General features: G+C 43.5%; 1 protein-coding gene across 3 annotated transcripts in view; it reads right to left on the minus strand.

Moving 5' to 3' along the window:
- Nucleotides 1-1,880: 1,880 nt before the first annotated feature.
- The window catches only part of LOC138802103 (aldehyde oxidase 1-like), a 79,357-nt gene continuing 54,381 nt past the window's right edge, over nucleotides 1,881-26,856 (minus strand). For all 3 annotated transcript variants that reach the window (XM_069985248.1, XM_069985249.1, XM_069985250.1), the window contains exons 21-27: nucleotides 25,955-26,077; nucleotides 22,269-22,343; nucleotides 20,431-20,483; nucleotides 15,016-15,130; nucleotides 13,429-13,494; nucleotides 5,599-5,787; nucleotides 1,881-2,455 (exon numbers count right to left, since the gene is read on the minus strand). In XM_069985248.1, the coding sequence (XP_069841349.1) occupies nucleotides 2,222-2,455; nucleotides 5,599-5,787; nucleotides 13,429-13,494; nucleotides 15,016-15,130; nucleotides 20,431-20,483; nucleotides 22,269-22,343; nucleotides 25,955-26,077 (855 nt within the window). In that variant the 3' untranslated portion in view covers nucleotides 1,881-2,221. The remainder of the gene's footprint in view (nucleotides 2,456-5,598; nucleotides 5,788-13,428; nucleotides 13,495-15,015; nucleotides 15,131-20,430; nucleotides 20,484-22,268; nucleotides 22,344-25,954; nucleotides 26,078-26,856) is intronic.

Consider the following 26,856-nt stretch of genomic DNA (forward strand, 5'->3'; position numbering starts at 1 on the left):
GGAGTTTCCAGGCCATGGACCCAAAATCTCTATGTTTTGTTCCCTGAGCCATTTAGTTTTCACCTTTGCTCTATGGCAAGGTGCTCCATCATGCTGGAAAAGGCATTGTTGATCGCCAAACTGCTCTTGGACGGTTGGGAGAAGTTGCTCTTGGAGGACATTCTGGTACCATTCTTTATTCATGGCTGTGTTTTTAGGCAAGACTGTGAGAGAGCCGATTCCCTTGGCTGAGAAGCAACCCCACACATGAATGGTTTCAGGATGCTTTACAGTTGGCATGAGACAAGACTGGTGGTAGCGCTCACCTCGTCTTCTCTGAATAAGCTGTTTTCCAGATGTCCCAAACAATTGGAAAGGGGATTCATCAGAGAAAATTACTTTACCCCAGTCCTCAGCAGTCCACTCCCTGTACCTTTTGCAGAATATCAGTCTGTCCCTGATGTTTTTTGTGGAAAGAAGTGGCTTCCTTGCTGCCCTCCTTGATACCAGGCCTTGCTCCAAGAGTCTCCGCCTCACAGTGCGTGCAGATGCACTCACACCTGCCTGCTGCCATTCCTGAGCAAGCTCTGCACTGCTGGTAGCCCGATCCCGCAGCTGAAACACTTTTAAGAGACGGTCCTAGCGCTTGCTGGTCTTTCTTGAGCGCCCTGGAGCCTTTTTGGCAACAATGGAAGCTCTCTCCTTAAAGTTCTAGATTGTTGACTGAGGTGCAATCTTTCTAGATGTGATACTTTTTCCTGTTAGGCCACTTTTGTGCAGTGCAATGATGACTGCACTGTTTCTTTAGAGATAACCATGGTTAACAGAAGAGAAACAATGATGCCAAGCCCCAGCTTCCTTTTAAAGTGTCCAGTGGTGTCATTCTTACTTAATCATGACAGATTGATCTCCAGCCCTGTCCTCATCAACACCCACACCTGTGTTAATGGAGCAATCACTGAAACGATGCTAGTGGTTCCTTTTAAGGCAGGGCTGCAATAATGTTGAAATGTGTTTTGGGGGATAAAGTTCATTTTCTAGGCAAATATTGACCTTGCAAGTAATTGCTGTTAAGCTGATCACTATAACATTCTGGAGTATATGCAAATTGCCATTTTAAAAACTGACTTTGTAAAAATTTATATTTGTATAATTCTCAAAATTTTTGGCCATGACTGTAATTAATGAGCAGGTTAATAATTTTTACACCTGTAGTCAGTTATGGACATTTTTCTTCACTGTATGTGCACTGATGGTCAATTCTTTATGAGAGGACAATACTACACTGAAAATACGACCGTATTTTTCACTCAAAACTCTATTTAGTATTCCCCCTGACATGCTGAGGCCGAGCCTAATGAAGCGTTCGATATGTTACTACTGTAGATTCGCTCATCTCTGACTGGAAAACACTGAATAGAATTGTTAGTACTACACCCACAATCTTGTATAGTTCTGTATATTCCTGTAAAAATGCAATTATATCATGTAATATGCCAGTCTTTCTTCACCACCCTCTACATCTTTTATGAAATTGATGTAATATATGGCTTTCACTTTGAAGAAGGAACCTGGTGCGTTGTTGTTCTACCATTCTGTACCAGATTCACCAGTTATAAAGAAATATGTGCTGTACATTACATCATTGTCATAGAATCCTCAGACATGATTGTCAGTCTATATCTTACATATATATCTTTAATATATCTTACATTTCCGTTATATTCTCATTTTTGCCAATTTTGTTTGTTATTTATTGCCATGAGCTCTGGTTCTTGGTCTCGTCTTCTGATGCTAGGTCAATGCTAGGTAAGAGAAGCCATGATGGCCTATTAGCCGTGTGAAACCATCTCACACATTGCATTGTATGACATCAATACAAAAAGATGTTTTAGCAACATTTATTAGGGGCAAGGAAGCTCTCTCAATAATGTAGAGCTAAAGAAGACAAATGGTAAGAACATTTAACATCTATATTAACAACAATTACACATCATTTTTCTTTTTCTTATGAGATGACATTGTATGGGTCAGATAAGTCAGAAAAGTCTCTGCAAAATTGTCCAGAATAACTAAATATTACAGAACCTACTAACCATCTGAATTATATTTAAATTCTCTTGCTGTGTTATCCTTCACCTCTTCTATAGAAGGTTAGTCCATGAATCCATCACCCATCGCAGTGTTTGCATATAGTCTTTATAATCCATAGCTTTACAGCTAGGCCTTTTGGTGGATTCTCTTAATCAGTCCCATTACTGTAGGTATTTTCAGATATGTGGTTATCTTGTGTATCTAAAGTCTGTTTTGCATCTATCAGGTGGTTGCCACAAGCTATTCGAATATGTTGAGGCCTAACTGGGACAGGGAGTAGGATAGTTCCAGGTAAACCTATGTGTTGTCGGGCAGCCAAAACAGCATCCTTTATGGCAAAGAACACAGAGCAACCTAGAAAGGCCGATACCTCTTCTATAACCTAAAATACATGAAAAAGAAAGAGGAATACTGTAAATGAACATATGGCACAACAATTTGTGGTCACACATTTTACCAGAAGTCATACAGTATCTATTTTGTCAGTAAAGATATAGCGCACGTGGCCTTCCCTACCTTTCCTATAGGTTCGAGATATCAAAGAATAAAAGGCACAAGATGCATTATTTGACTCCTGACAAAGTAGTGCCGATCCATATTTTTTTTTTAAAGCGACTCTGTACCCACAATCTGATCCCCCCAAACCACTTGTACCTTCGGATAGCTGCTTTTACCCAAGCTCTGTCCTGTGGTCCGTTCAGCAGGTGATGCAGTTATTGTCATAAAAAAATTTATTTTAAAATTGCAGCCCCGTGCCCTACGGGTGTATCTGTGCCCTAACTTTGCACCACCCCTCCGTCCCTCCTCTCCACCCTCTTCATCATTAGGAATGCCACTGGAACATTTACTTCTGTTTGAACATTGTACAGGTGTCTTAATGATCCAGCCCATGTGCTGTGGTAACACAGGTGGGGAATAGGAGGCAATCTGCCTGGAGCATTCCTAATGATGAGGAGGGCGGGGAGGAGGGACGGAGGGGTGGTACAAAGTTAGGGCACAGATACGCCCGTAGGGCACGGAGCTGCAATTTTAAAAGTAATGTTTTATCACAATAACTGCATCCCCTGCCAAACGGACTGCAGGACAGATCTTGGAATAAAAGCAGCTATCCAAAGGTACAAGTGGTTTGGGGGGTCAGATCGTGGGTACAGAGTCGCTTTAAAGTTGTCATGTTGCGTCACTTGTTTTAGGATATCTCGATCCAACAGGAAAGGTAAAGAAGAACACATTGTGCATTTTACTAGGATAGGAAATGGTTACATGGGCTATATTTACTCACCGTCTTTTCTTGGCTAAATAGCAGCTATTATATCATAATGATATCTGTACATTAATGCCCGTCATTAAGAAATACAAAAGGTTATTTGCCCTCAAAATAAAAAGACTAAAAGACTTACGTCAAACGGCCAAAAAGATGCTGTGTCTGTTTTGGCCCCGCTACTTATGAAATTGGATTTTGGAAGGGTAACCTACTAGCTTTCCCTTTTGAAATTAACCTGTTATGAATTTCAAGCTGCCCAAACCACAGGTCATAGGGTCAGTCCCCAGGGCTTCTGTCTCCCTGATGGCCTTACCAGGGAATGATCTATCAATTAAAGCTGGTTCATAGAAAAAGCTTCTGGGACTGCCCTAAAGTCATGAAAGGGAAAGGGTCCCTATAAAAAGGTGCATGTACCCTAAAATAACTATAATTAACAGTAAATGAGGTCTTTTCGTTGTTCTGTTGTGGGATGTTTTACTTAATGGTTTCCTAGTTACCTCTTCTACAATGAAAACTTAAAGGGGTATTCCCCCCAAAAGCAAAAAAAAGTAATGCCCCCAAACCTAGCTTTTCTTACTCACCATGTCTCCCCGAGTATTTTGAGCCGTCTCCCATCTTCAAGTTTTTCTAAAACATGGTCTATAATCAAGATAGGAAACTACATTTCCCATCATGCAATGCTTATGTCTGATGATGAAGTAGCAGAGCTGAGATGATGATGGCGGCGTAGCAGAGCTGAGATGGTGATGACGTAGCAGAACTGAGATGATGATGGCGGCATAGCAGAGCTGAGATGGTGAGATGGTGCAGCAGAGCTGAGATGGTGATGGCGGCATAGCAGAGATGAGATGGTGAGATGGTGCAGCAGAGCTGCAGAGTTGAGATGGTGTAGCAGAGCTGAGATAGTGATTGCATAGCAGAGCTGAGATGGTGAGGGCATAGCAGAGCTGAGATGGTGATGGCATAGCAGAGCTGAGATGGTGATGGCATAGCAGAGCTGAGATGGTGATGGCATAGCAGAGCTGAGATGGTGAGGGCATAGCAGAGCTGAGATGGTGAGGGCATAGCAGAGCTGAGATGGTGATGGCATAGCAGAGCTGAGATGGTGATGGCATAGCAGAGCTGAGATGAGCCGCGGCGGCGCGGGCGGGCGCTAGTGGGCCACGGCTGACAGTAAGTGACGCGTGGGGGGGCTGACGGGGCCGCGCTCATGGAGGTGACGGAGCCATGGGTGACGGGGGGGAGGACAGTGAGCCGCGGGTGACGGGGGGGTTGGGGACAGTGAGCCGCAGGTGTCGGGCGGGGGGGGGGGACAGTCGGCCGCGGGTGCCGGTGGGGGGTGGTTGATGGGGCCGCGGTCACGGAGGTGATGGACCCGCAGGTGAACCGGGGGGACAGTGAGCCGCGGGTGACGGGAGGAGGATGCCGCCGCCAATCGCGAGTGACAGAGCGGCCCAGCATCGCGAGCCCAGCCGCAGGTGACAGGGGCACAGTGAGCCACCGGGGCCGCCGGTAAGCGCATTGGCCGAGCGGCTGACAGCAAGTGAGTGATGGACGGGGGGGGGGGGGCGTGCGCGCCGCCGGTAAGCGGCCCAGCATCGCCAGTGACGGACGGACGGATGGAGGGGTGGTGGTGTTGCCGTTAGTGAACCGAGCCGCTGGTGATGGGGGGACAGTGAGCGCGGGTGGCGGGTGCCGCGATTGAGGGGGAGATGGGGGACAGTGAGCCACGGGGGGGGGGGGGGGTTGCGCAGGGTGCTGCTGGCAACAAGGGTGACAGGGTGCCGCCAGCGAGGGGTCGCAGTCAGGGGGTGAGCTCTGGGGCTGGGGGCACACACGGTACCGGTGACTGGGGTGGCTGCTGTTAGAGAAGGAGACAGTGACAGCTTCACTGATCACTGTCTCCCTCTCTAACAGCAGCCACCGCTGTCCTCCTTTACTTCACATTGGCTGGGTTAGAAGCGCTAACCCGGCCCATTGAAGAGAAGGAGGACACGTGATGCCATCTCGGAGGGATGCGTGTTGGAGTGGACTGAGGTCTGATGATTCTATGCAATCCGTAGGGGTGAATGCATCTAGATAACAGCAAAACTGTGCAGAATCCATAATAACTTTATATTGGAAATATGGAAAGCTATGAATGGGCAGTGTATTAATGCAAAAATAATTTTGGGGGGAATACCCCTTTAATAGCGCCTAATGTGACTAGATAAAGATTGCACAAAGGCTGTCACGAAATATGGCAGAAGTTTATTTCAGCTTACCTTAGGTGAACATCCCATATACAGATTCGGGGATGATGGCAGCAGAGATACATTGAGTTCTATGGGCTCTCTGCTGTTGGTTTCAGTATCAGCTGGGTTGTGGTAGGTACCATTCATGGTTGATTGAAGACTGTATTTAAAATCCTCATTGGTGAACAGTTCAAGCCCCTGATTAAATGCATTTTTAATCTGTAAATTTAAAGATAAAAACATTTTGTAATGAAAGAAAGAAAGCAGAGATATACAGTATATAGAACTGGCCCACTGTAGGAACAAAGTATCCCTGGGACTTGAGGGCAGAAAATAGGATTAGTCCTTACCGGTAAGCCGGTTTCTTCGAACCTTCACGACGGCACCATAGGAGGAGGAGTTGTACCCTAGGGACAGGAAAAAGCACGAGAGGTTAAAAGCCCCTCCCCTTCCTCCCAGCACCAGTGCCTTTGTAACAGTAATTCTAGCACCACGTGAGTATCATATATCATATACAATACTAGGGAGGGTTACTGGTGCCGTCGTGAAGGTTCGAAGAAACCGGCTTACCGGTAAGGACTAATCCTATTTTCTCTCCTCACCTTCACGACGGCACCATAGGAGTAATACCAACGTTTTACCTTAGGGAGGGACTACTGCTTGAAGAACTTTGCGGCCAAATGCCAAGTCTTCGTCGCTTTGTAGTTGCAGTCGATAGTGTCGCATGAATGTATGAGGAGACGACCATGTTGCTGCTTTGCATATTTGTTCTATCGAAGCAGATGCTCTTTCGGCCCAAGAGGTTGAGACTGATCTCGTGGAATGGGCTCGTATTTTAATTGGAGAAGGAAGGTCCTGAGACTGGTAGGCCTGTGTAATAGCATCTCTGATCCATCTGGCAATAGTACTTTTGGATGACCTTTTTCCCTTATTTTTCCCCTGGAATTGTAGGAAGAGGTTTTCGTCTATTCGCCAAGTTGCCGTTGTCTCAATATAATGTAGGACTGTTCTACGGACGTCTAAGGTATGAAACTTCCTCTCTAGTTGATTTTTTGGATTTGGGCAAAAGGAGGGAAGTATGACATCTTGGGACCTGTGGAAGTTGGAGACCACCTTAGGTAGGAAGGAGGGATCCGTTTTTAGAACTATACGGTCTTCTGAGATTGTACAGTAAGGTTTCCTTATGGTTAGGGCCTGAATCTCCCCTATTCTCCTGGCAGAGCAGATAGCCACTAAAAGAACTGCCTTCTGGGAGAGGAATTTTAGATTTGCTTCCTCAATAGGTTCGAAGGGAGCCTTTGTTAGTCCTTCCAAAACAACATTTAAATCCCAGGGTGGATGTGTGTTTTTTACCGTAGGATTTATTCTTGTAGCCGCACGAATGAATCTTTTGATCCACCGGTGATTAGCTAGATCTGTATCATAGACGGCTGATAGCGCCGAGACCTGGACTTTTAGTGTAGCTGGTTTGAGGCCTTTAGACAAACCTGCCTGTAGGAAATCCAGGATCTGGGCTATGTTGGGTTCTGCTGGAAACTGGGGGGGAGTCTGGCACCATGAGTTAAAGACTTTCCATACCTTTAGGTATATGGAGGCAGTAACTTTCTTCCTACTTTTCATGAGTGTAGAGATCACCGATTCTGATAGTCCTTTACTTCTCAGCATGGACTCTTCAGGATCCATGCGGACAGATGAAACTTTTCTGGTTCCGGATGAACTATTGGACCCTGCATCAGTAGATCTGGGATCTGTGGAAGAAGGATTGGGTCCTCTAACGCTAGAGATTTGAGAAGACCGAACCACCCCCTTCTGGGCCAGAATGGGACGATAAGGATTATTTTCAGACTCTCTTCTCTGATCTTTTGTAGTACCCTTGGGATTAAGGGGATCGGAGGAAACCCATATGCCATCCTGAAGTGCCACCTCTGAGTTAAGGCATCCACTCCTGTAGGATGATCTGCTGGATTTAGAGAGAAAAACTTTTTCACCTTCCGGTTCTGCTTGGTGGCAAATAGATCTATTTGGGGTTGACCCCAACGTTCCACTAGTTGTTGGAATAGATGGTCTTTCAGGCACCATTCGCCCGGGTGAACCTTGTTCCTGCTGAGGAAGTCCGCCTGGGTATTTTCTGTCCCCTTTAGGTGTGTTGCTGAAAGGGACAAAAGATTGGTTTCGGCCCAGGAAAATATTTGTTGTGAGATCTTCCATAGTCGGTTGTTCTTGGCGCTCCCCTGATGTCTCAGGTGTGCCACTGTAGTTATATTGTCCGATAGGATGTGTACGTGAGCACCCTTCAAGATATCTACAGCTGATGTTAAAGATATCTGAACTGCCTTGAGTTCTCTCAGGTTTGAGGATTGTTTCAGGGTTTCTTGATCCCAGGTACCCTGAAAGAAATGTGTTCCTACCTGGGCCCCCCAACCGGATTGACTTGCGTCTGTTCTCATTATGTATTTTGGTTGAGGACTCCAAGATGTCCCTTTTTCTAGGTTCTGTCTGGAAAGCCACCAGCGGAGAGAAAGTCTGACCTGAGGTGTAAGGAAAAATTTGTTTTCCAGACCTGTGGGTTTTTTGTTCCAGACCTTCAGTATTTGGGATTGTAAGGTTCTGGAGTGAGCCTGACTCCAAGGCACCGCCGGAATACAGGCTGTCATTGACCCTAGAACGGACATTGCTTCCCGGATTGAGGGGTGTAACTTCCCTTTGAACCTTTGAACTTTCTCCCTTAGGTCTTTTATTTTTTCCCCTGGGAGAAATGACGTCTGGAGGTTTGAGTCCAGGAGGATCCCTAGGAAGATTTTCCTGGGGGATGGGACTAAGTCCGATTTTTTGTCGTTTATAATCCACCCCAATGTTTGGAGTAGATTGCGAGTATTCTCTAGGTCCTGTTGTATTTTCTCCTGGGACTCCGCTACTATTAGTAGATCGTCCAGATATGCCACTACATTTATGCCCTGTATGTGGAGGAAGGATATTACTTCTGACATAATATTGCTGAATATCCTGGGCGCTGATGATATCCCAAAGGGAAGGGCCCTGAATTGGAAATGGCATAATTTTTTGTTTATCATTATGGCAAATCTTAGGTATTTTTGTGACTGGACATGAATTGGTACATGATAGTATGCATCCTGGAGGTCTAGAGAGACCATCCAGGCATTTTTGGCTATTAATGGAGTGGTGGACTTTATTGACTCCATCTTGAACTTTATATACTTTACGTATTTGTTCAGTGGTTTTAAATTTATTATTAGACGGTATGATCCATTCGGTTTTCTCACAAGGAAGAGACTTGAATAATGTCCCGACCCTCTCTCTTCTTGAGGGACCGGGGAAATCACTTTCATTTGGTGGAGTTTTAGAACGCTGGCCACCATCTCTGTCTGTAGGGGACCTGGAGACTGTCGGGATATGACAAATCTTTTTGAAGGGGGATGAGTAAGCTCTATTTGGTAGCCGTCCCTGATGATGTTTAAAACCCAGTTGTTTTCTGTGATGATATCCCAGGTTTTTGAGAACTCCGACAGTCTCCCCCCTACTGCACAGAGGTCATTGCTTATCCTGGGAGGGCCGGGGATTGAAAAAAATATTTTTCCCTCTGCCCCCCTTCGGGTAGCTCCAGCGGCCTCCTTTCCCTTTGCCACGATACGACTCTTGGTATCTAGGTTTCTTAAACTGTTCTTTCTTCTGTGGCGTTTTGTTCTCTGGGATTGCTTTCTTCTTATCTGCGCTCTTCTCAATAATTGTGTCGAGGGCAGATCCGAATACGTATTTTCCCTTAAAGGGAATACCACAGAGTTTTGCTTTTGATGTGGGGTCTCCAGTCCAGTTTTTTAGCCAGAGAGCCCTACGTGCTGCATTTGTTAGAGCCCCATCTTTTGCGGCAAATCTAACGGACTCTGCCGTGGCATCAGATAGGAAGGCCGTTGCGTCCTTTAATAAGGGAAGAGAGTTTACAATTCTCTCTCTAGAACAGTCACTATTCAGGTGTTCTTCTAATTGGCCTATCCACAAGTGTAATGCTCTTGCCACACAGGTAGATGCGATATTATTTTTGATTGAGTAGGATGTTGTCTCCCAGGATCTCCTAAGAAGGCTCTCTGCCTTTCGGTCCATAGGGTCCTTTAATTGCGAAGAATCTTCGAACGCCAGAAGTGTCTTTTTAGTGACTTTGGCAACCTGTGCATCAATTAAAGGAACTTCTCCACAAATTAGTGGAATCTTCTTCACTAAAAGGAAGACGTCTTTTAATTTCGCCTGGGACCCGTAACTTTCGTTCCGGGTCCGACCACTCGTCTGAAATAAGAGACTGTAGTGTCTCGTGTACCGGAAAGACCAGCTTTTTTCTAGGTTTAAGACCCTGAAACATCTGGTCTTTCACTGTGACTTCCTCTTGGATCTCCTCGAATCCCAGAGCACTCCTTACTGCTCTAAGGAGTGGGAGGGTATGGTCAGAAGAAAATACATATTTTTTGGTTTCCTCTTTGTCTTCAGCTTCGTCTGGCATCAGATCTAGGTATTCAGAAATCTGACCAGATTCGCCCGAAGAGGCAGATGAATGCCTTTTACGTTTGGAGGAAGTCATGGATATAGTTGATCCTGAATCCATGGAGCCTGACGCTACGGGATCAGGGTCCATTAACTGAGGTATTATAGGGGTAGTATCCCCCATAGAGGCGGCTGGAGGAGTAGGAAGGACAGCTGGAGGTATGTCCTGGGGCAGGATGATTGGAGGAGGAATAGCCAGAGGCGCAGTAGCTGGAGGAGAGGCCACTGGAGTCTTGGCTATGGATGCTGAGATTTCATCCCTCATCATTTTCCTAATATCCTTGAGGAATGAGGATCTATCTTTCTTAATAATATCCCCTATGCATCCTGCACATATGTTCTTTTTATGGCTGGATGGGATCTTGCTATTGCATGACACACATTTCTTTGTAGGAGTTGCTTTTTTCCCCGCCGATGAGGATGCAGCTGTAGATTCTTTAGTCTCCTAAATAATGTGAGAGCCGAGAATCTATGAGCATACACTTCTTACATATATCATATATATATATATATATATATAGTGCGTTTTATCACCCTTGGTGACCCCTGAGCATTGTATATAGATAGGGTGAACCAGACAGTGAAAAGAACAAAGTAGACCCCTATGCAGAGCTGGCATTGGAAGCGTACTGAGTATGCAGAGATCGGCACACGGAAGCATGACTGAGGGTGGTTACTTACGGTTACCGCCGAGACAGTCCCTTCTGAAGCGGAGGAATCCATCTCCATAGAAGACGATTCGAACCGCTCGCGCCGTCCTTTTGAATGATGGCGCCGGACCCGGAAGTGCAGTGACGCAACTTCCGGCGTGTGCGCGTCACCTGCGTGGTCCGGCGTGCCGACGTGACGTCATGACGTACTTCCGGAACCTCCGTACTTCCCTGACGTCCCGGGCGGATTACGGCCTCCTCCGGAGGCCGCCAGACCACGTTGCAGTAGGAGAGTAATCCACCTCTGGGTTACCTCGCACTGCCGGAACTTCTGCGGCCCGTGCCGCCCGCGCGAGTTCCAATCTGGAGCGAGGTCCCGGTGAGACGACGGATCCATTTGGTAAGGGGATGGGGGAGGAAGGAGACCTAAGCCCCGATCGACCCCTGCCCCTTTTTAGTTCCTCTTCTTGGGGGATCTCTTCTTATCACTCGGATCCCCCCCTCTCGTGTCTGCCCTAGCAGGACAGGAAAAAGCACTGGTGCTGGGAGGAAGGGGAGGGGCTTTTAACCTCTCGTGCTTTTTCCTGTCCCTAGGGTACAACTCCTCCTCCTATGGTGCCGTCGTGAAGGTGAGGAGAGAAATAGGGGATTGCTTCCAGGGCACTAGCCTCCTCCACCCTCAGCTGGCTCACTGAATCAGTGATAGGAGGCATCTACTCTCCCTGTATTCATTGTATCGTATATATTGTATATATGTATATATATATATATATACATATATATATATATATACATATACATATATACATACATAAAAAACAGGAGCAGTAAACCTAGGGAGACAAGCCCTGAATGCCACTCAACATTAAAAACACTAAAATGTCATCCTTGGTCCAGCTGGCGTCCCAGCCCGAACTCAAGACCCTACCTGACCCCGGACACAGCACATGAGTAAAATACAAGAAAAAATCTCCAAAACTATTACAAAAATAATGGGTAATGCAGTGACTAATAATGAAAAGTGAAGTGAAAACAATATCACCATGTGCGGTCCAGGAGATGAAAGGATTGGTCAGGTGGGAGCAGCAAAAAAGGTGGGTGTTTTTGCTGCTCCCAGTGGGAGGGAGATAGAAGGCTGAATTCAGAACTAGACTGAACACAGGAACAGTAGGTCCATTACAGTATGTACACCAGACAAGTTGGGCTAATACAGACAACAGAGACACAGTCTGCGTTAAAAGCAGTATCAAATCATTAAAGTCCTTAGTAAGATGTAAAAATACTTCATTTAGCAATATATTATTAAAATTATAATTATTAAATTAAATTAATATAATTAAAATTAAATTAAAAGTATACTTCTATGTCAGGTAAAAAAAATAAAATGCTGTCAAGGCATATAGCAAATGCAAAGTATTAAAATTCAAATGGGATGAAAAATATAACGGGAGAAACTTTCTTTCCTGTTGGATCCACTTCTGGTTGTGGCATAAAAACTGCAGCGACAGTTTTCCAAAAAACTATGTGTGAAACAAGCGTAACAATTCCCAGAATGCATTGCATTCTCTCAACTCTTCAACATATCACAGCACCCCTACACGTTCCCCTCGCCCTAAGCTGTGGCTTTAGCGCCTTGCCTACAGCGGTTACAAATTGTCTCTTTGAAGCCGCACGCTTCATAGTGTGCACTAACATGGCTTTCTATGGCCGCTATTCAATGAATAGCAGCTGCAGAAAACTGATATGTCAGATGTTGCGGTGCCGCTTGGGATCCAGGCCGGAGCATATACTATGTGTATATGCTCGGGCCGGGATCACATAGAAGTACACGCAGCGTGTCTTTTTGTACAAAGTACGACCATTGTTGCCAATTGCAACAACGGCCGTACTTTTAGGCTGTGTGAACATAGCCTTACACAGTTAGCCAGCATCTGTTGTATTTATTCCCTGTCTGCTCTTCTGCCAGTGGCATTGTTCAGCACAACGGTAGTATGCTGCCAACACATCTCATTCTCCCTAAATGTCTAAGTTGTAGTTTCCCCCCACAAGTAAAAACAGAGGGCTGGAAAATGGTGGTGACTGTAGGAGCTGGTCAGACGTGGTGATGTAGACTGTAGGGGTTCACCAGAGGTGGTGACATCACTCAATGGACAAGTCTAGAGCTCAGACACAAGATCCAGCCACATCTCCCGAGACAGCTGAGGGCTGACGAGCCGTTACTACTATGATTCAGCAATGAGATTAGCAACTTTAGTACATATGGAGTCAGAATTTGGGCAAATGGGGCATAATAAATGTGCGCAATTATGTGATACCTAAATAATAGAGATGAGCGAACCTGGGGCATGCTCAAGTCCACCCGAACCCGATCGTTCGGCATTTGAATAGCGGTGGCTGCTGAAAATGGTTAAAGCTCGAAGGCTATGTGGAAAACATGGATATAGTAATTGGCTGTATCCATGTTTTCCAGACAACCTTAGAGCTTTATCCAACTTCAGCAGCCACCGCTAATCAAATGCCGAACGAACGGGTTCGGGTGGACTCGAGCATGCTCGAGATTCGCTCATCTCTACTAAATAATTTTCAGTGTTACGCCACAGGTAATGAAAGTGGTTTATGTAGGTGATTACTAAGCTACCTAAATTTAGACACCTTTACCTACCTCTTGGATGTCCACAGCCTGGCTGCTACTGGAGCCGATATCAATTACAACATCTGTTCTCATAGTCTGTACGAAAAAATGAAACGGAGTTAATAATAATTAGAGATGAGCGAACCGGGTTCGGGTTCGTGTGCATCCGAACCCGAAAGTGGCTGCGGTGGCTGCTGAACTTGGATAAAGCTCTAAGGTTGTCTGGAAAACATGGATACAGCCAATGACTATATCCATGTTTTCCACATAGCCCTAGGGCTTTATCCAACTTCAGCAGCCACCGCTAATCAGATGCCGAACGTTCGGGTTTGGATGGACTTGAGCATGCTGGAGGTTCGCTCATCTATAATAATAATACTAAAACTAAATAAAAAAAAAAAAGTATAAATACGTAAACAGTTCACACAGTATAGTTTTGATTGATTCCCTGTTTAAAGGGAATCTGGACATGTTACTCCCCAGCTTCAGGATAACACTTACATTAAAGATCACAGGGGGTTCCCCACATTCTTGAGTATGCACACTGTCGATCCATTCATTCACAAGAAAGCCACAACAAATGTGACTCATTAGAGAATGAATGAAGTACTAGTGTGCATGCCACCCAGATTTCAGGGTCCTTGTTATTGAGATTGCTGGGGGTCCGACTTCTGATCTCTTAGCTGTGCTCTATCCTGTGGATACTGTAAATAGAGCATAACTTGTCCACATAGTAATACACCTTTAGGCTATGTTCACATTGCGTGAAAAAACGGCCGTTCCGTGACCCCGGCCGGGTCACGGAACGGCCGGTCTTAGCACGGATCATCCTGGCCGGTACTTAAGTGATCTTTCCGGCCGCGGAGCTCTGATGCGGGCGCATCAGCGCGCACCCGCTTCAGAGCTTCCCATAGCACACAGTGAAGCGACCGGAGCCGCTCGCTTCACTGTGTGAACTGACAGGTCTTTCTGCGCCCGGAATTCACTGAATTCCGGTCGCAGAAAACTGACATGTCAGTTTTTTCCAGCGCCACATGGGATCCCGGCCAGAGCGCATACGATGTGTGTACGCTCCGGCCGGGATCCCATTGAACATAAGGCTATGTCACACACCTCAAAACTACGGCCATAGTTCTGCGGCGAGAACTACGGCCGTAGTTTTACGTAGTGTGAACATAGCCTTAAACCAAATCTGTGCTGACGCAAAGCTCTTCCAAACCGTCGGTGTTGTTTTGTCTTCATTAAGGCATGTCTGCTCCTGAGATCTGCCTGTCTCCTGGGGCCAGCATTCAGGCTAAAAGGAAAGTTTATTTTGGTGGTGCGGAGCAATGTCAATGAGGTGTGGCCTACAGCATTTGTGAGGGCTGCAGCGCCTCTTTCCCTTTCTTCTTTTTCAGCACACCCCTGGGCCAGATAATTTCGCAATATTTAGAGTTTAACCCCTGGACGACCTAAGGCATATATGTAGACCGTGGGTTAGCTAGGGGAGTTCAGAGGATGTGGGGGGGGGGGGGGGGGGGAAGCGTTGCCTGTGTTTGGTATCGGCTCCACTCATTGAGAGTGTTAACACTATTAATATTTAGGTCAAAGTGTAAAAAATTTATTTTTTCATGATACCTTATAGTTTCCTGTTCGACAGTCTAACTCCACCTCGGTGCATGCTGCTCCGAATATAAAATCGGGAGTTTCCACACCATTTTCTTGGCCCCAGCTGAAGACTGGATCAGGAATCCTATAACAAAAGATTTACTAAACATCATAACTACTTCCACTGAATGGTTTATTTTTTACAATTTTAAATGATAATACAGTACTTATACTCTGAGGCTGGGTTCACACTACGTATATTTCAGTCAGTATATTTCAGTCAGTATATTTCAGTCAGTATTGCAACCAAAACCAGGAGTGGATTACAAACACAGAAAGGATCTGTTCACACAATGTTGAAATTGAGTGGATGGCCGCCATATAACAGTAAATAACTGCCATTATTTCAATATAACAGCCGTTTTAAAAAAACAGCAAATATTTGCCATTAAATGGCGGCCATCCACTCAATTTCAACATTGTGTGAATAGAGCCTTTCTGTGTTTTCAATCCACTCCTGGTTTTGGTTGCAATACTGATTGAAATATACATAGTGTGAACATAGCCTAATACTGTATATAAGGTGTGCATTACAAACTCTGTTTAAAGCCCTCAGTGGTGACAGGTGTGCTAAGTTTTTTTGGTTTCAATTGGAGTTGTCTTTATAAGAAAATTGCATTTAAAGACCAAAAATTCCCTATAGTGATGAATGGTGGAATGTTCAGAAATTCAAATATTACACAGCACAGCCCTAGCCAGCCAATCACAGTAGACATGCAAATAATTGAAATGCAGGGGAAACGGAGGAGCTAAGCTGAGCTCTCCCCTTGCTGATCGCACTAGTACCTGGAGAGCCTGGAATTAGTGCGGAAACCGACATGGGGCTCCATTAAGTGAGAGTCACTATTAGACATGCGGTGGGATCCAGGAGGGAGAGGAACATGGGAACCTTATGTGTACGGCATCTAACTGAGTTTCAGGGCTGCCAACGCTTGTGTCTGGGCCAGGATGTGATCTGGCCGTCCACAGCGGTACAATGAGTTGAGCCTGCCTGTCGGGTGAGAGATGGCCGGTGGCTGCGGCAGTGAGAAGCGGAGGGATCTCTGCGGTGAGCAGGGTGGCCGGACCATAGCCGGGTGGCCACTAGGGTTGGTGTCCTATGAAGACATTGTGATGGGAGCAAATAAAAGACTGAGGAGCTTGGCTCTCAATAAGAGACAGCACAAAGGTTATTGGAGGTTGGTTGAGCCCAGAGCAAAATTACTAGGCTCCTGGCTAAGGACTGGAAGCTAAAACTCCATGTGTGTTTGTGTTGCCCTAAGGCATGTGTGGTAAACAGCTGGCATACAGAGAGTCTCTGGGGGTTGCCTGGGAGCAGCAAGTCAATTTAGAACTTTTGGCTATACTGGCATGTCTCCATAACCCCAGCTGAAATCCAAAGGAAAATAGACAAGTAATTAATTAACCAGACTGGGCTGATGGAAACCAATGGGGAAAAGTGTTGCCAGAGTTGAGAGCTAACAAACTAACAGTACAAACTACTGGAGAATAACAGTGCTGGGTGAGAGGCAACACCGGGACCTTATGTGTGTGGTGCTGGTAGAGGTCAATGAGGAAAAGTGCCTACTTCACTGTATGTTGTAACTAAGACTATAGTCCCAGCTGGGAGAGAAAAAGTATTCCTGTACTGTATTATACATCTGTGTTTTCTTCCCCCAATAGTAGCAAAGAAAAGTGGGAATCATTACCTAGTCTGTGAACTAACAAATTAAAAACACAAATTGTTGGGAGTAGTAGTGCTGGGTGAGAGACAGCACTGGGACTCTATGGGTGTTGCAGTGCTGGGTGAAAGAAAGACAGCACTGGGACTTTATTGGTGTTGCAGTGCTTGATGAGAGACAGCACTGAGACTGTGCTGTGCGGGTGCAGACCAATGAAGAAAAGTGTTTACTACTCTGAAGGCCCTATTACACAGAACGATTATTGTTTAAAAATTTGCTAAAACAATAGAAAATGAGCGATTATCTGTCCATGTAATAACACCCAAAAGTCAAATGATGAATGAAAAATCGTTAATTTTTGTCTTTCAACATGTTGAAAAATTATCGTTGGTAATTCGCCGATCGTTCGCATGTTGTGTGTGTTGTGCTGAGGAATGATTAAAGGGGTTATCCAGCGAAAATCTTTTTGTTTTAAATCAACTGATATTAGAAAGTTATATAGATTTGTAATTTACTTCTATTAAAAAATCTCAAGTCTTCCCATACTTATCAGCTACTATATGTCCTGCAGGAAATGTTGTTTTATTTTCAGTCTGACACAGTGCTCTCTGCTGACATCTCTGGCCGAAACAGAAACTCTGTTTCGGTTTTCTATTAATCCCCATAGAAAACCTCTCCTGCTCTGGACAGTTCAGTTGCCACAGCTGACTACCAACAATCTAACAGTACATTTAATGGGGTAGAACAGTGCTGGGTAAGAGACAGCACTGGGACATTATGTGTGCAGTGCAGTTAGATGTTAATAAGGAAAAGTGCCTACAGCACTTACAGCAACCAGATCTGTGATAGGGATACAGTAAACAGTACTGCTGACCGAGTAGCGTGTCAAGAGATAAAAGGAATCAGAGTAGCAGAGAGGAGGATGACGTGAGGGTCTCAACCCAAGTAGTACTGTGCTCTGCCGGGATGTTGGAGGATGAGGTAGAAGAATACTTAGAAGAAGAAGAGAATACTTGTGCCTGTGTATTGACCTTTGGGTCGTCATACCACCTAATGCCCTACCAGTGTTGGGGGACCCGTCCTAGTGGTATGACACAAGGCCCCAGACCTTGTTACCTGGGATGAGTGGAATGCTGAGGGTTCCCTGCTGACAACTGCGCTGCGAAATAGAGTTCCTAGGCTCTTAGCAACTTTGCTCTATCTGGATCAGTTCCTAGCTTACTGCTGTCTGTGGATACTGTCCTGCACTGTGAATCTCCTAGTCCAGGGCATGGGTTGAGATGATCTCTGACTTGTCCTCTCCTGTAGGGGCTTTAACACTGCATAGTGTTGTGTAGAGTAAAATGATCAGAAACTGTTAGCTGTGTCTTGTCTAGCTTCCAACTCCCACAGGAACCTGACTAAGACTGAACTCTTGAGAGTAGGGGGACCTGGCAGAGGGCCAGGGCCTAGAGAGGACCACTGTAGAGAGCTTTCTAGCTTGCGTCCTTCCTCTACAATGTCCAACACAGAAGAGCCATGCACTTCCTCTACCCATGTGACTTCCTTCCTCAGCGTATCTAAGGTGCGCTTTGAGTGGGTGAAGAATGCAGTAGAAGAATTAAAGAGAGAGATGATAGGATAGAAGAAAAGATACCCATAGGTTCACAGATCCATGTGATACACAAATAAACAATAACCCTTTACATACTTCAGCCGTGCAGCATCTGTGCATATACATCTAAAATAGCTAAATCTAGTGTCGAAACATCTAAACATCTCATGATAAAGAATTATTTGCTGGCACTTATTTGTTTATTAGAAACACATATGATAGAATCCACCCAACAATGGGTTAATAGGAGTTGGTGGTCTTACCAAGTGCATACACTGTATTCAGCATATATTAGAGGGGTAACGATTTTAGTTCACAGAAGTATTAATTGGAAATTACTTGAAAGTGAAGTAGACAAAGAGGGGTGTTTTATTATTTTGAACTGTAGGTGGCTTTAAAATGGATTTTGCATGCGGTGTATATACCACCCCCGTTCTCATCCTCTGTTTTAATAGAGTATATAGTATATAGAAAGCTGCCCTGTCCTGATTTTAGGGGAGATGAATTGTGAACTGAGTGAAAGCCAAGATAGATTAAGGCACAAGAGTGTAAGGGTGGTATTACACTGGACGATTTTTCATCGATAACGATCTCAAACAACCCCTATGAAAAACTATCTTAAATTGTTCACCCTATTACACAGCATGATGATCGTTTCTTCCGGCCGTTCTTGTGCTTGTCCTTTCTTTGCTGATAGACCAAGGAATGACTGAACGGTGTGTTATTACACCGAACATTGTTCAAACGATTTGTGAACAATCAACAATGAAAATAGGTCCAGATTTTATGAAATGATCAAACGATTCTGGTTTGTCGTTTAATTGTTACCGTAGTCCGGTGACCTGCCGGGCTGTGAGGGGGTCCCTTGGGTACTTATCACGGTGGTCCGGAGTGGAGCTGTGGCTATTGGTACCACCACCCACAGAAAGGGGAGATGACCCAAGGATTGAGTAGTGACTGTGTAGGTGCCGGAATAATTATCACTGAGTCCTGTTATCATAAATAAAATCTTCTCTACTGTGAGAATATTTTGTACAATAACTGATCATAGATTTTAGACGTGCGCTAAGAGCCTTTGGAGTAGAAGAGCTGAGCTGATTTGGGGTTGCGTGCTGAGAAGTAGAGTGAGCTGAGAACAGTAGAGAGGAGTTTGTGCCGAGAGTCCCAACCCAGGCTAAAAATGTGCTCTGCCTGGACTGTAGAAGAAGAAGTAGAATACTGAAGAATACTTGAAAGTAGAAGTATACTTGTGCCTGTGTTTCGACCTTTGCTGTCGTAATACTACCTGTTGCCCTACCGTGTCAGATGACCTGTCCTATTAGGGTGACACAAGCCCCAGACCTTGTTATCTGAGTTGAGCAAGGTGGCCAAGTTTACCTGGTTACACCTGCGCTGCGACGGAGTACATAGGCTTGTAGCAACTTTTCTCTATCTGGATCAGTTCCTCTTGTTTCAGAATACTGTCCTGCCCTTTTAGAAGTGTTCACAGCGTGGGTTGGGGTGTTCTCTGACTTGTCCTCTCCTGAGTGGCTTAGCACTGCATACTAGGAATAGGTGTAGCTTTTGAAGAAAAGGTCTCCATGTCTCCCATGTGTGTCTATCCACTACCACACACTAGACTAGACTACACTGGACTGACCGGACCAAGGCACTATCTGGACCAGTCCTGAAGGGGTTAAAAATCTCAAGTCTTCTGGTACTTATAAGCTGCTGTATGCCCTAGAGGAGTTTTCTATCCAGTGTGACTTAGTGCTCTCTGCTGCCACCTCTGTCCGTGACAGGAACTGTCCAGAGCAAGAGATGTTTTCTATGGGGATTTGCTGCTGCTCTGGACAGTTCCTGTCATGGAAAAAGGTAGCAGCAGAGAGCACTGTGTCAGACTGGAAAGAATACACCACATCCTGCAGGGTTACAGCAGCTGATAAGTACTATAAAGCTTAAATTTTTTTTTTTACAAATCTTTATAATTTTCTGACATCAGTTTATTTTTTTCCTTCAGAGTACCCCTTTAACCAACAAAAGTAAACAAATGCTTTCCTGATCTTCAAATATTGGTAACTATGTGTATATGAGAGGCCAGTATAACACGCATGTACTATTGCCTGCCAAACAATGAATAAAGAGTTTTACCTGTAATAACCAGCTGCTGAAAGACAGATTCTTTGCCGGAAAGCTTCTTCTATCTGAATAAAACAAGCAGAAGCTAAGAAGGCGGTTGATAAATATGCTACTAAAGCATATAAAATATAACATTTTATATATACAGAGTGGTCCAAAAATAGGTGGACAGAAAATAACATATCCAAGAAATCCAGTAATTTTAGATAACATTATGTGGAGTGAAAAAGCTAAGCTAAGTTATCTGGAAATATTAACAGACATAATTGTATTTACTGGTATAATGAGAACATGCATTTAACATTAGAGCAACAACTAAATGAGCCTGATGTCAATTTTTGGGGTGGTATTTCAAGTTTTGGTGATTTAGGACCAATATTTTTTGATGGAACAGTCAAAATGAATCAAGTTGTTCCCCAGTTACAGCAACAGCCTATTTCAAATGACCTTTATTTCCAACAAGATGGGGCCCTGCCACATTAAAGAGTAGTCTTGATGAAACATTTCCTAATAAATGGATTGGCCGTAGAGGCCCACTTGATAGGCCGACATGTTCACCAGACTTGACCCCCAATGGATTTCTTTTGGGGAGTACTCAAGGATAAAGTTTATGGTCGAAAACCAAAAATTGTTAGTGATTTGAAAAATGACATAAGAGATGCATTTCAAGAAATTAATACCCATAGAGCCTTGTGCAAGAATGTTTGTCAAAGCGTAAGAGGCAGACTTAAAAGCTGAGTAAATTGTGATGGAAAATAGTTTGAGCATTTGCGTTGATAAAATTTAAGGGCTTTTGTATTATTGTTCAGAATAAATTAAATTGTCAATGTTATGCTTGTGTTAGTAAATATAACTGTATGTACAATTCAAAATAAATGTTATTATTTTCTACTAACTTTTGGACCACCCTGTATTATCATTTATTTTGTAGCTCTGTTTCAAGAGTATCTCTGGACCTCCATCTATACACAGCGGTTTAATGATTTTACATAGTGTAACTAATAATGATAGCAGGCAGGAGTTAAAAGTACCTTCATGTATTTGTGAACTTCTGTTTCTGAGGCAATTTGTGTTTTCATGTATGCTATTAAGCAGCAAGTGCCGAGAGGGTGGGGCTGATCACCTCAAGTGCCCAGCATTTCAGTGCTATAAAGAATACAGCCCAGAGGCTGTCAATCAAATGTAGAAGGAAGATCTAAACAGCAAGTAAGGAATGGAATTGTTGGACACTTAAAGGGAACCTGTCACCCCCCGTGCCGGGGTGACAGGCTCCCGACCCCCCGTTAGAGCCCCATATACTTACCTAATCCCGCCGGGTCCCGCTTCTGGAGGTGGTCGGGTGACGGAGATCTCAGCCGCTGCAGCCCGGCGCGCGCGCTGAGAGATGAGTCCAACACCCATAGAGAATGACAGGAGAGTCCAGCGCTCCGTCATTCTCTATGAGCGTTGGACTCATCTCTCAGCGCGCGCGCCGGGCTGCAGCGGCTGAGATCTCCGTCACCCGACCACCTCCAGAAGCGGGACCCGGCGGGATTAGGTAAGTATATGGGGCTCTAACGGGGGGTCGGGAGCCTGTCACCCCGGCACGGGGGGTGACAGGTTCCCTTTAAGACAGCAGTTTAACTTGTGGGCACTTAGGTCGGCTTTACAATGTGAGTACTTGTAATGTTATGGCTCCTATTTATAAGCTGATTCACCCCCTTGTTACCACCCTTCCCGGCACCTGGGACTTGCAAATGGCTGTTCATCCATAAGGTGGCCAAGCATAGAGGAGCATGTGACAATGAGCTTTTCTGGAGGTGGGTTTTATATCTTGTACATATGATTCATTAATCGTGGAAATAACTTACATATTCTGGCCAAGTTGCTCCAGGATTCAGAGTGATGATTGTTTGTAGACGCTGAAGAAGTATCTGACACGCTTCCTATCAAAAAGAATCACCATTGTCAGATAATATTACATACATGTCAAAATATCACATTGTAGTCTTCATTGTCAGGAAATTCTCTTTTACCACTGACATTAACAGTGAAGTTAATAGTTTAGATTAAAAAAATATAGAATACTGTTGAATAAGTTTTCCTGTACCTTATTATGAAAAGTACAATTGAAAATAGGATATATTAAAATAATAGTTTTAGATCCAGAAAGATCTGTTTAAAAACTGATGACTGATGAAGCATGCATGTGTGCGAAACAGCCGCTACGTATTTTCTGAAGTGCATGGCATCCCGCCTGCTCCTGCATGTTTTTTAAGATTTCAAGTTTTCACCACTAAAAAAGACGATTCACTGGACGGTGAGTGCCCCCAACCTTTCTTTCCTTCTTTGGATGAGTTTAAAATTTGTGTTTTCACCTTTCTGTTCCATAGTTAATAATATTTAGACCTTCAATTGTATTACTTAATATTAAAGTCAAACTATTCAATGATTTCCAGATAGATCACCTTATACCTTAGAGTTTCCCTGTCCTGGAGATATGTTGATAGTTTTGATCGGTCAGAGTTTGGGTGCTCAGACTCCTACAGATGGTTATATACAGCTTGGGACACTAGTCAGAAAGAGAAATTGATTCAAGTTTTGAACAGTAGTGTGTGTACTACTGTCAGCAAAAAAGTGTAGCATAGTAGATAGTGGTGCATCACTCAGTCACCACCTCTAGACTATCACATTTTAATACTGGTACTATATTGTATGGCAGATTCTTTTTTTTCTAGTCCTTTAAAAGGACTTTTGGATAGTTGTGGATAACTGACTATTACTACCTAATGCTATACCAGTATATTATTCCATACAATACTGGTATATTATATGGAATTACCTTTTCTGTGTCAGTCAGTCCTTAACCCCGTAACTGTACGTCCTCATGCAGGTGGGGGAGTTCAGAGGGGGGCCGCACGGCGACCCCGCTGTAAACTGCCGTGATCCCGGGTGCCACTTGTTGCCCGGGACCGCGATTGCCGTGCCTGCTAATTAGCATTTTAAAATGCTGCTTTGTAACTTCCCTGGTGTCTAGTGGGGGACATTGTTGCGTGCGAGCGATCCCCGCGTCTGGTGACAGCCGGGGTCTGCGCCGTAATGGCGCTGCTCCCAGCTTGGCACTCTATTGCTTTTGGCTGCAGCAGCCGAAAGCAATAGAGTGCCTATCTCATGCATCTATGCAGTATTACTATACTGCATAGATCTCTATGAGAGATCAGTGTGCATATACTAGAATTCTCCCAGGGGAGACTATGTGTAAATGTGTTCTAGTATATGTGTAAAAAAGCAAATAAATGTTTTTTTATTAATAAATAATCCCCTCCCCTAATAAAAGTTTGAATCACCCCCCTTTCCCCATTTTATAAATAAAAAGAAATAAATAAACAAACATGTTTGGTATCGCTGCACGCGTAATCGCCCAAACTATTAATTTATCACATTCCTGATCTCACACTGTAAATGGCATAAGCGCCCAAAAATTCCATTTTTGGTCACATCAAATCCAGAAAAATTGTAATAAAATGTAATCAAAAAGTTGCATTTGCTCAGTCAAGGTACTGATAGAAAGTACAGATCTTGGTGCAAAAAAATGACGCCTCACACAGCCCCATAGACCAAAGGATAAAAGCTCTATAAGCCTGGGAATAGAGCATTTTAAAGGAACATACATTTTTTTTAAAAAGATTTAAATTTTTTAAAAGCCATCAAATAAAATAAAATTTATGCAAGTTACATATCGTTGTAATCGTAACGACTTGAGGAACATTCCTAACAAGTCAGTTTTACCCTAGGGCGAATGGCGGCGTAAATACAAATACTCCCCAAATTAAAAAAAAAAGTTTTTTCTTTCAATTTCATTAAACATTTAATTTTTGTCTGGTTTTGCAGCGTACTTTATGCAAAAATTAAGCCTGCCATTGCAAAGTACAATTAGTGGCGCAAAAAAATAAGGGCCCATGTGGTCTGTAGGTGAAAAAATTTAAGAGCTATGGCCTTTTAAACACAAGGAGGAAAAAACAAAAGCGGTCCTGAAGGGGTTAAAAGGATTTTTCAGTGTTTTTCTAAGCTAACTGCTTACCTAACTAGCCAATCTAAGCGTCTGGGTTTATATACACCCAGGTCATCTGATTCAGCCAGCCAATCACTTCTATGACAGCAGTCAACATAGCTGCTATGTAGCAGGACCTCCCAGTCCATGTTTGTTGGCCGATTAAAGCCACCAAACATACAGGGCGGAGACTTTCAATTTCATTCAAGTACTTTTTAGTACTGCGATACTCGAGCGAATAGTGAGCGCAAACAATTATACTCGCTCATCTCTACAGCAGATATTTTTTCAACTGAAAACTATTAAAATAATAGAATAGTATTATAATTACCTATCAGAACAAGCGGATCTATTATTGCACAATATGCCTTGTGTACTATTGTACCCCTGAACTGTAAAGCTATGGTCACTCCCTCCAATTAATTTGAGTAATCTTTCTTTTTTATGTTCTAAGCCACATATATTGCTATATATACATTAATAATTACAGTTGTTAACCAAAAGGGATAGTGTTTGTAAGCTGATAATTGCTCATATTACATGAGTTGTACACTGCCACTTTAACATAAGCCAAAGTATGTGATGCGCGGTGTCTTGACTGATGCATTGTTAGTGAAGCACAATGACTTAAGAGGGCCAGTGTGACGCTTTAGCCTAAGATTTATTACGTGTAGGTGTGGGGAATAATTATTGTTGGCATTGAAGCTCACTGATTATTTTACATTTATAAGTTTTAACACTCAGGTCACCAAAATGTGAAGCTACAGAGAATAACATTACAGTAAACTATTGGCCAAGTAAAACTAAGGGAGGAACCTCTCCTATGGGTGGTAAGGAGATTTCCTGTAGAGCTCAGGGACAACCATAATGACTGTTATGTTCAGTCTAGTAGATAATAGGATTATCTATGCTTTTTATAATAGTGGTGACATGCCTCTTGTATAGTACTGTGTCTATTCCTCTACTCTTAATTATTTTTAATTATTTTGTGTTATAATACGTTTTATTATATTTATCTTGTATTACAGCTAAAGAAACATTAAAGTTATACTGTCACTTTTTATAAATTTTACAAATTTTTACATGTCAAAGTGAGATGACCAAAGTTTTCACAATGAGGCTGGAAAAGGGCTTCTCTCTATAGCAAGTCATGAACCACATCTCAAGAAAAAGATAGAAAAACAAGTGCTTATCAGACTCAAAGCTTTGACACGTTTCTTCGACATATCAAAAGGTTGTTTTTTTTCGAACGACAGAAGCACTTGAATTTATTTCTTACTGAATAGTTTTGCAAAAAAAAAAAAAAAAGGAAGAGAAAAAAATTAGTGGGGCAGATTTACCAAGGTCTGTGGGCCACAACAGTGGTAACATTTAATGCATCTTGGTGCCTTTTCATTTTAGACCTTTAAAAGATAAGGTGATGTCCTTACAGATAAGGATTGTGGCTTTACATGTTTTAAAATCTGCCGAGATATGCATCCACTTTTAAGGCAAATAAAATGTTACCTGTACTGCCATTATGCAGACTGTTGATCCAGAAGATGGCATTCTACTTTCATCTGTAACTGACGTGCTGATTTCACTGACATACACATATGAAATTGGTATCCGCAACTCTCGACTGGCAACCTGTACAAAATGCCAATGTTTTTATTACAATAATTGTCACATAAAATGATGTACTTTAATAGCTGACAATACTGATGAATGGGTTTCTAACTTATGTGTTTCTACACTATATGCTATACTGTACGTCATGTTATCTTTGGAAATCCTATTCACAAGTAAGACATGGGCTACAGTGCTGACATGTGAATACTTTGTACTATACATGCATAGCTTTTGATAAGCCAACATAATTATTTCAGAAAGCCAGGAAAGAATATAATAATGACTTTATATATATAATAATAATATAATGACTTTATTGAGGGATTACACAGTAATCCAAGTATAATTGTGTTTTTCCATAGTGAAGAGGCAGATGTGTTTTACTGTGAGCCCTCAAATACAGCGTCACTGGCTTCATTTTTTTAAAGAGTCACTCTTTTTCAATTTATTAAAGGTACCACCCAAGCTAAGGAAATTTGTCAGTCGTCACACTTGTTGGCATTATTGATAAGGAAGCTCATACAGAATAATTCAGATTTTTTTTCACAAAAAAGATTGTATTTCTTCACATCTAAATGTTGTGAGATTTGCTTTGGGTTCATCTTGTTGATAAGTAGCCAGGTAGAAGCTGTATGCCTTGGCATTCAGCCCTAACATGTCAAGCATTAAATTCCAGTCCGGGCCTGGCCACAGAAAGGAGCATGAAGTGGCTGAATATTTTTCCACTGCTCCACAGATTCCCTGCTCCTCTATAGTAAGCAGGGCATGCACCTCGGCTTACTGTTCTTATAAGGAAG

Source organism: Dendropsophus ebraccatus, chromosome 9 (genome assembly GCF_027789765.1).
Source record: "Dendropsophus ebraccatus isolate aDenEbr1 chromosome 9, aDenEbr1.pat, whole genome shotgun sequence".
Taxonomy (NCBI): Eukaryota; Metazoa; Chordata; class Amphibia; order Anura; family Hylidae; genus Dendropsophus; species Dendropsophus ebraccatus.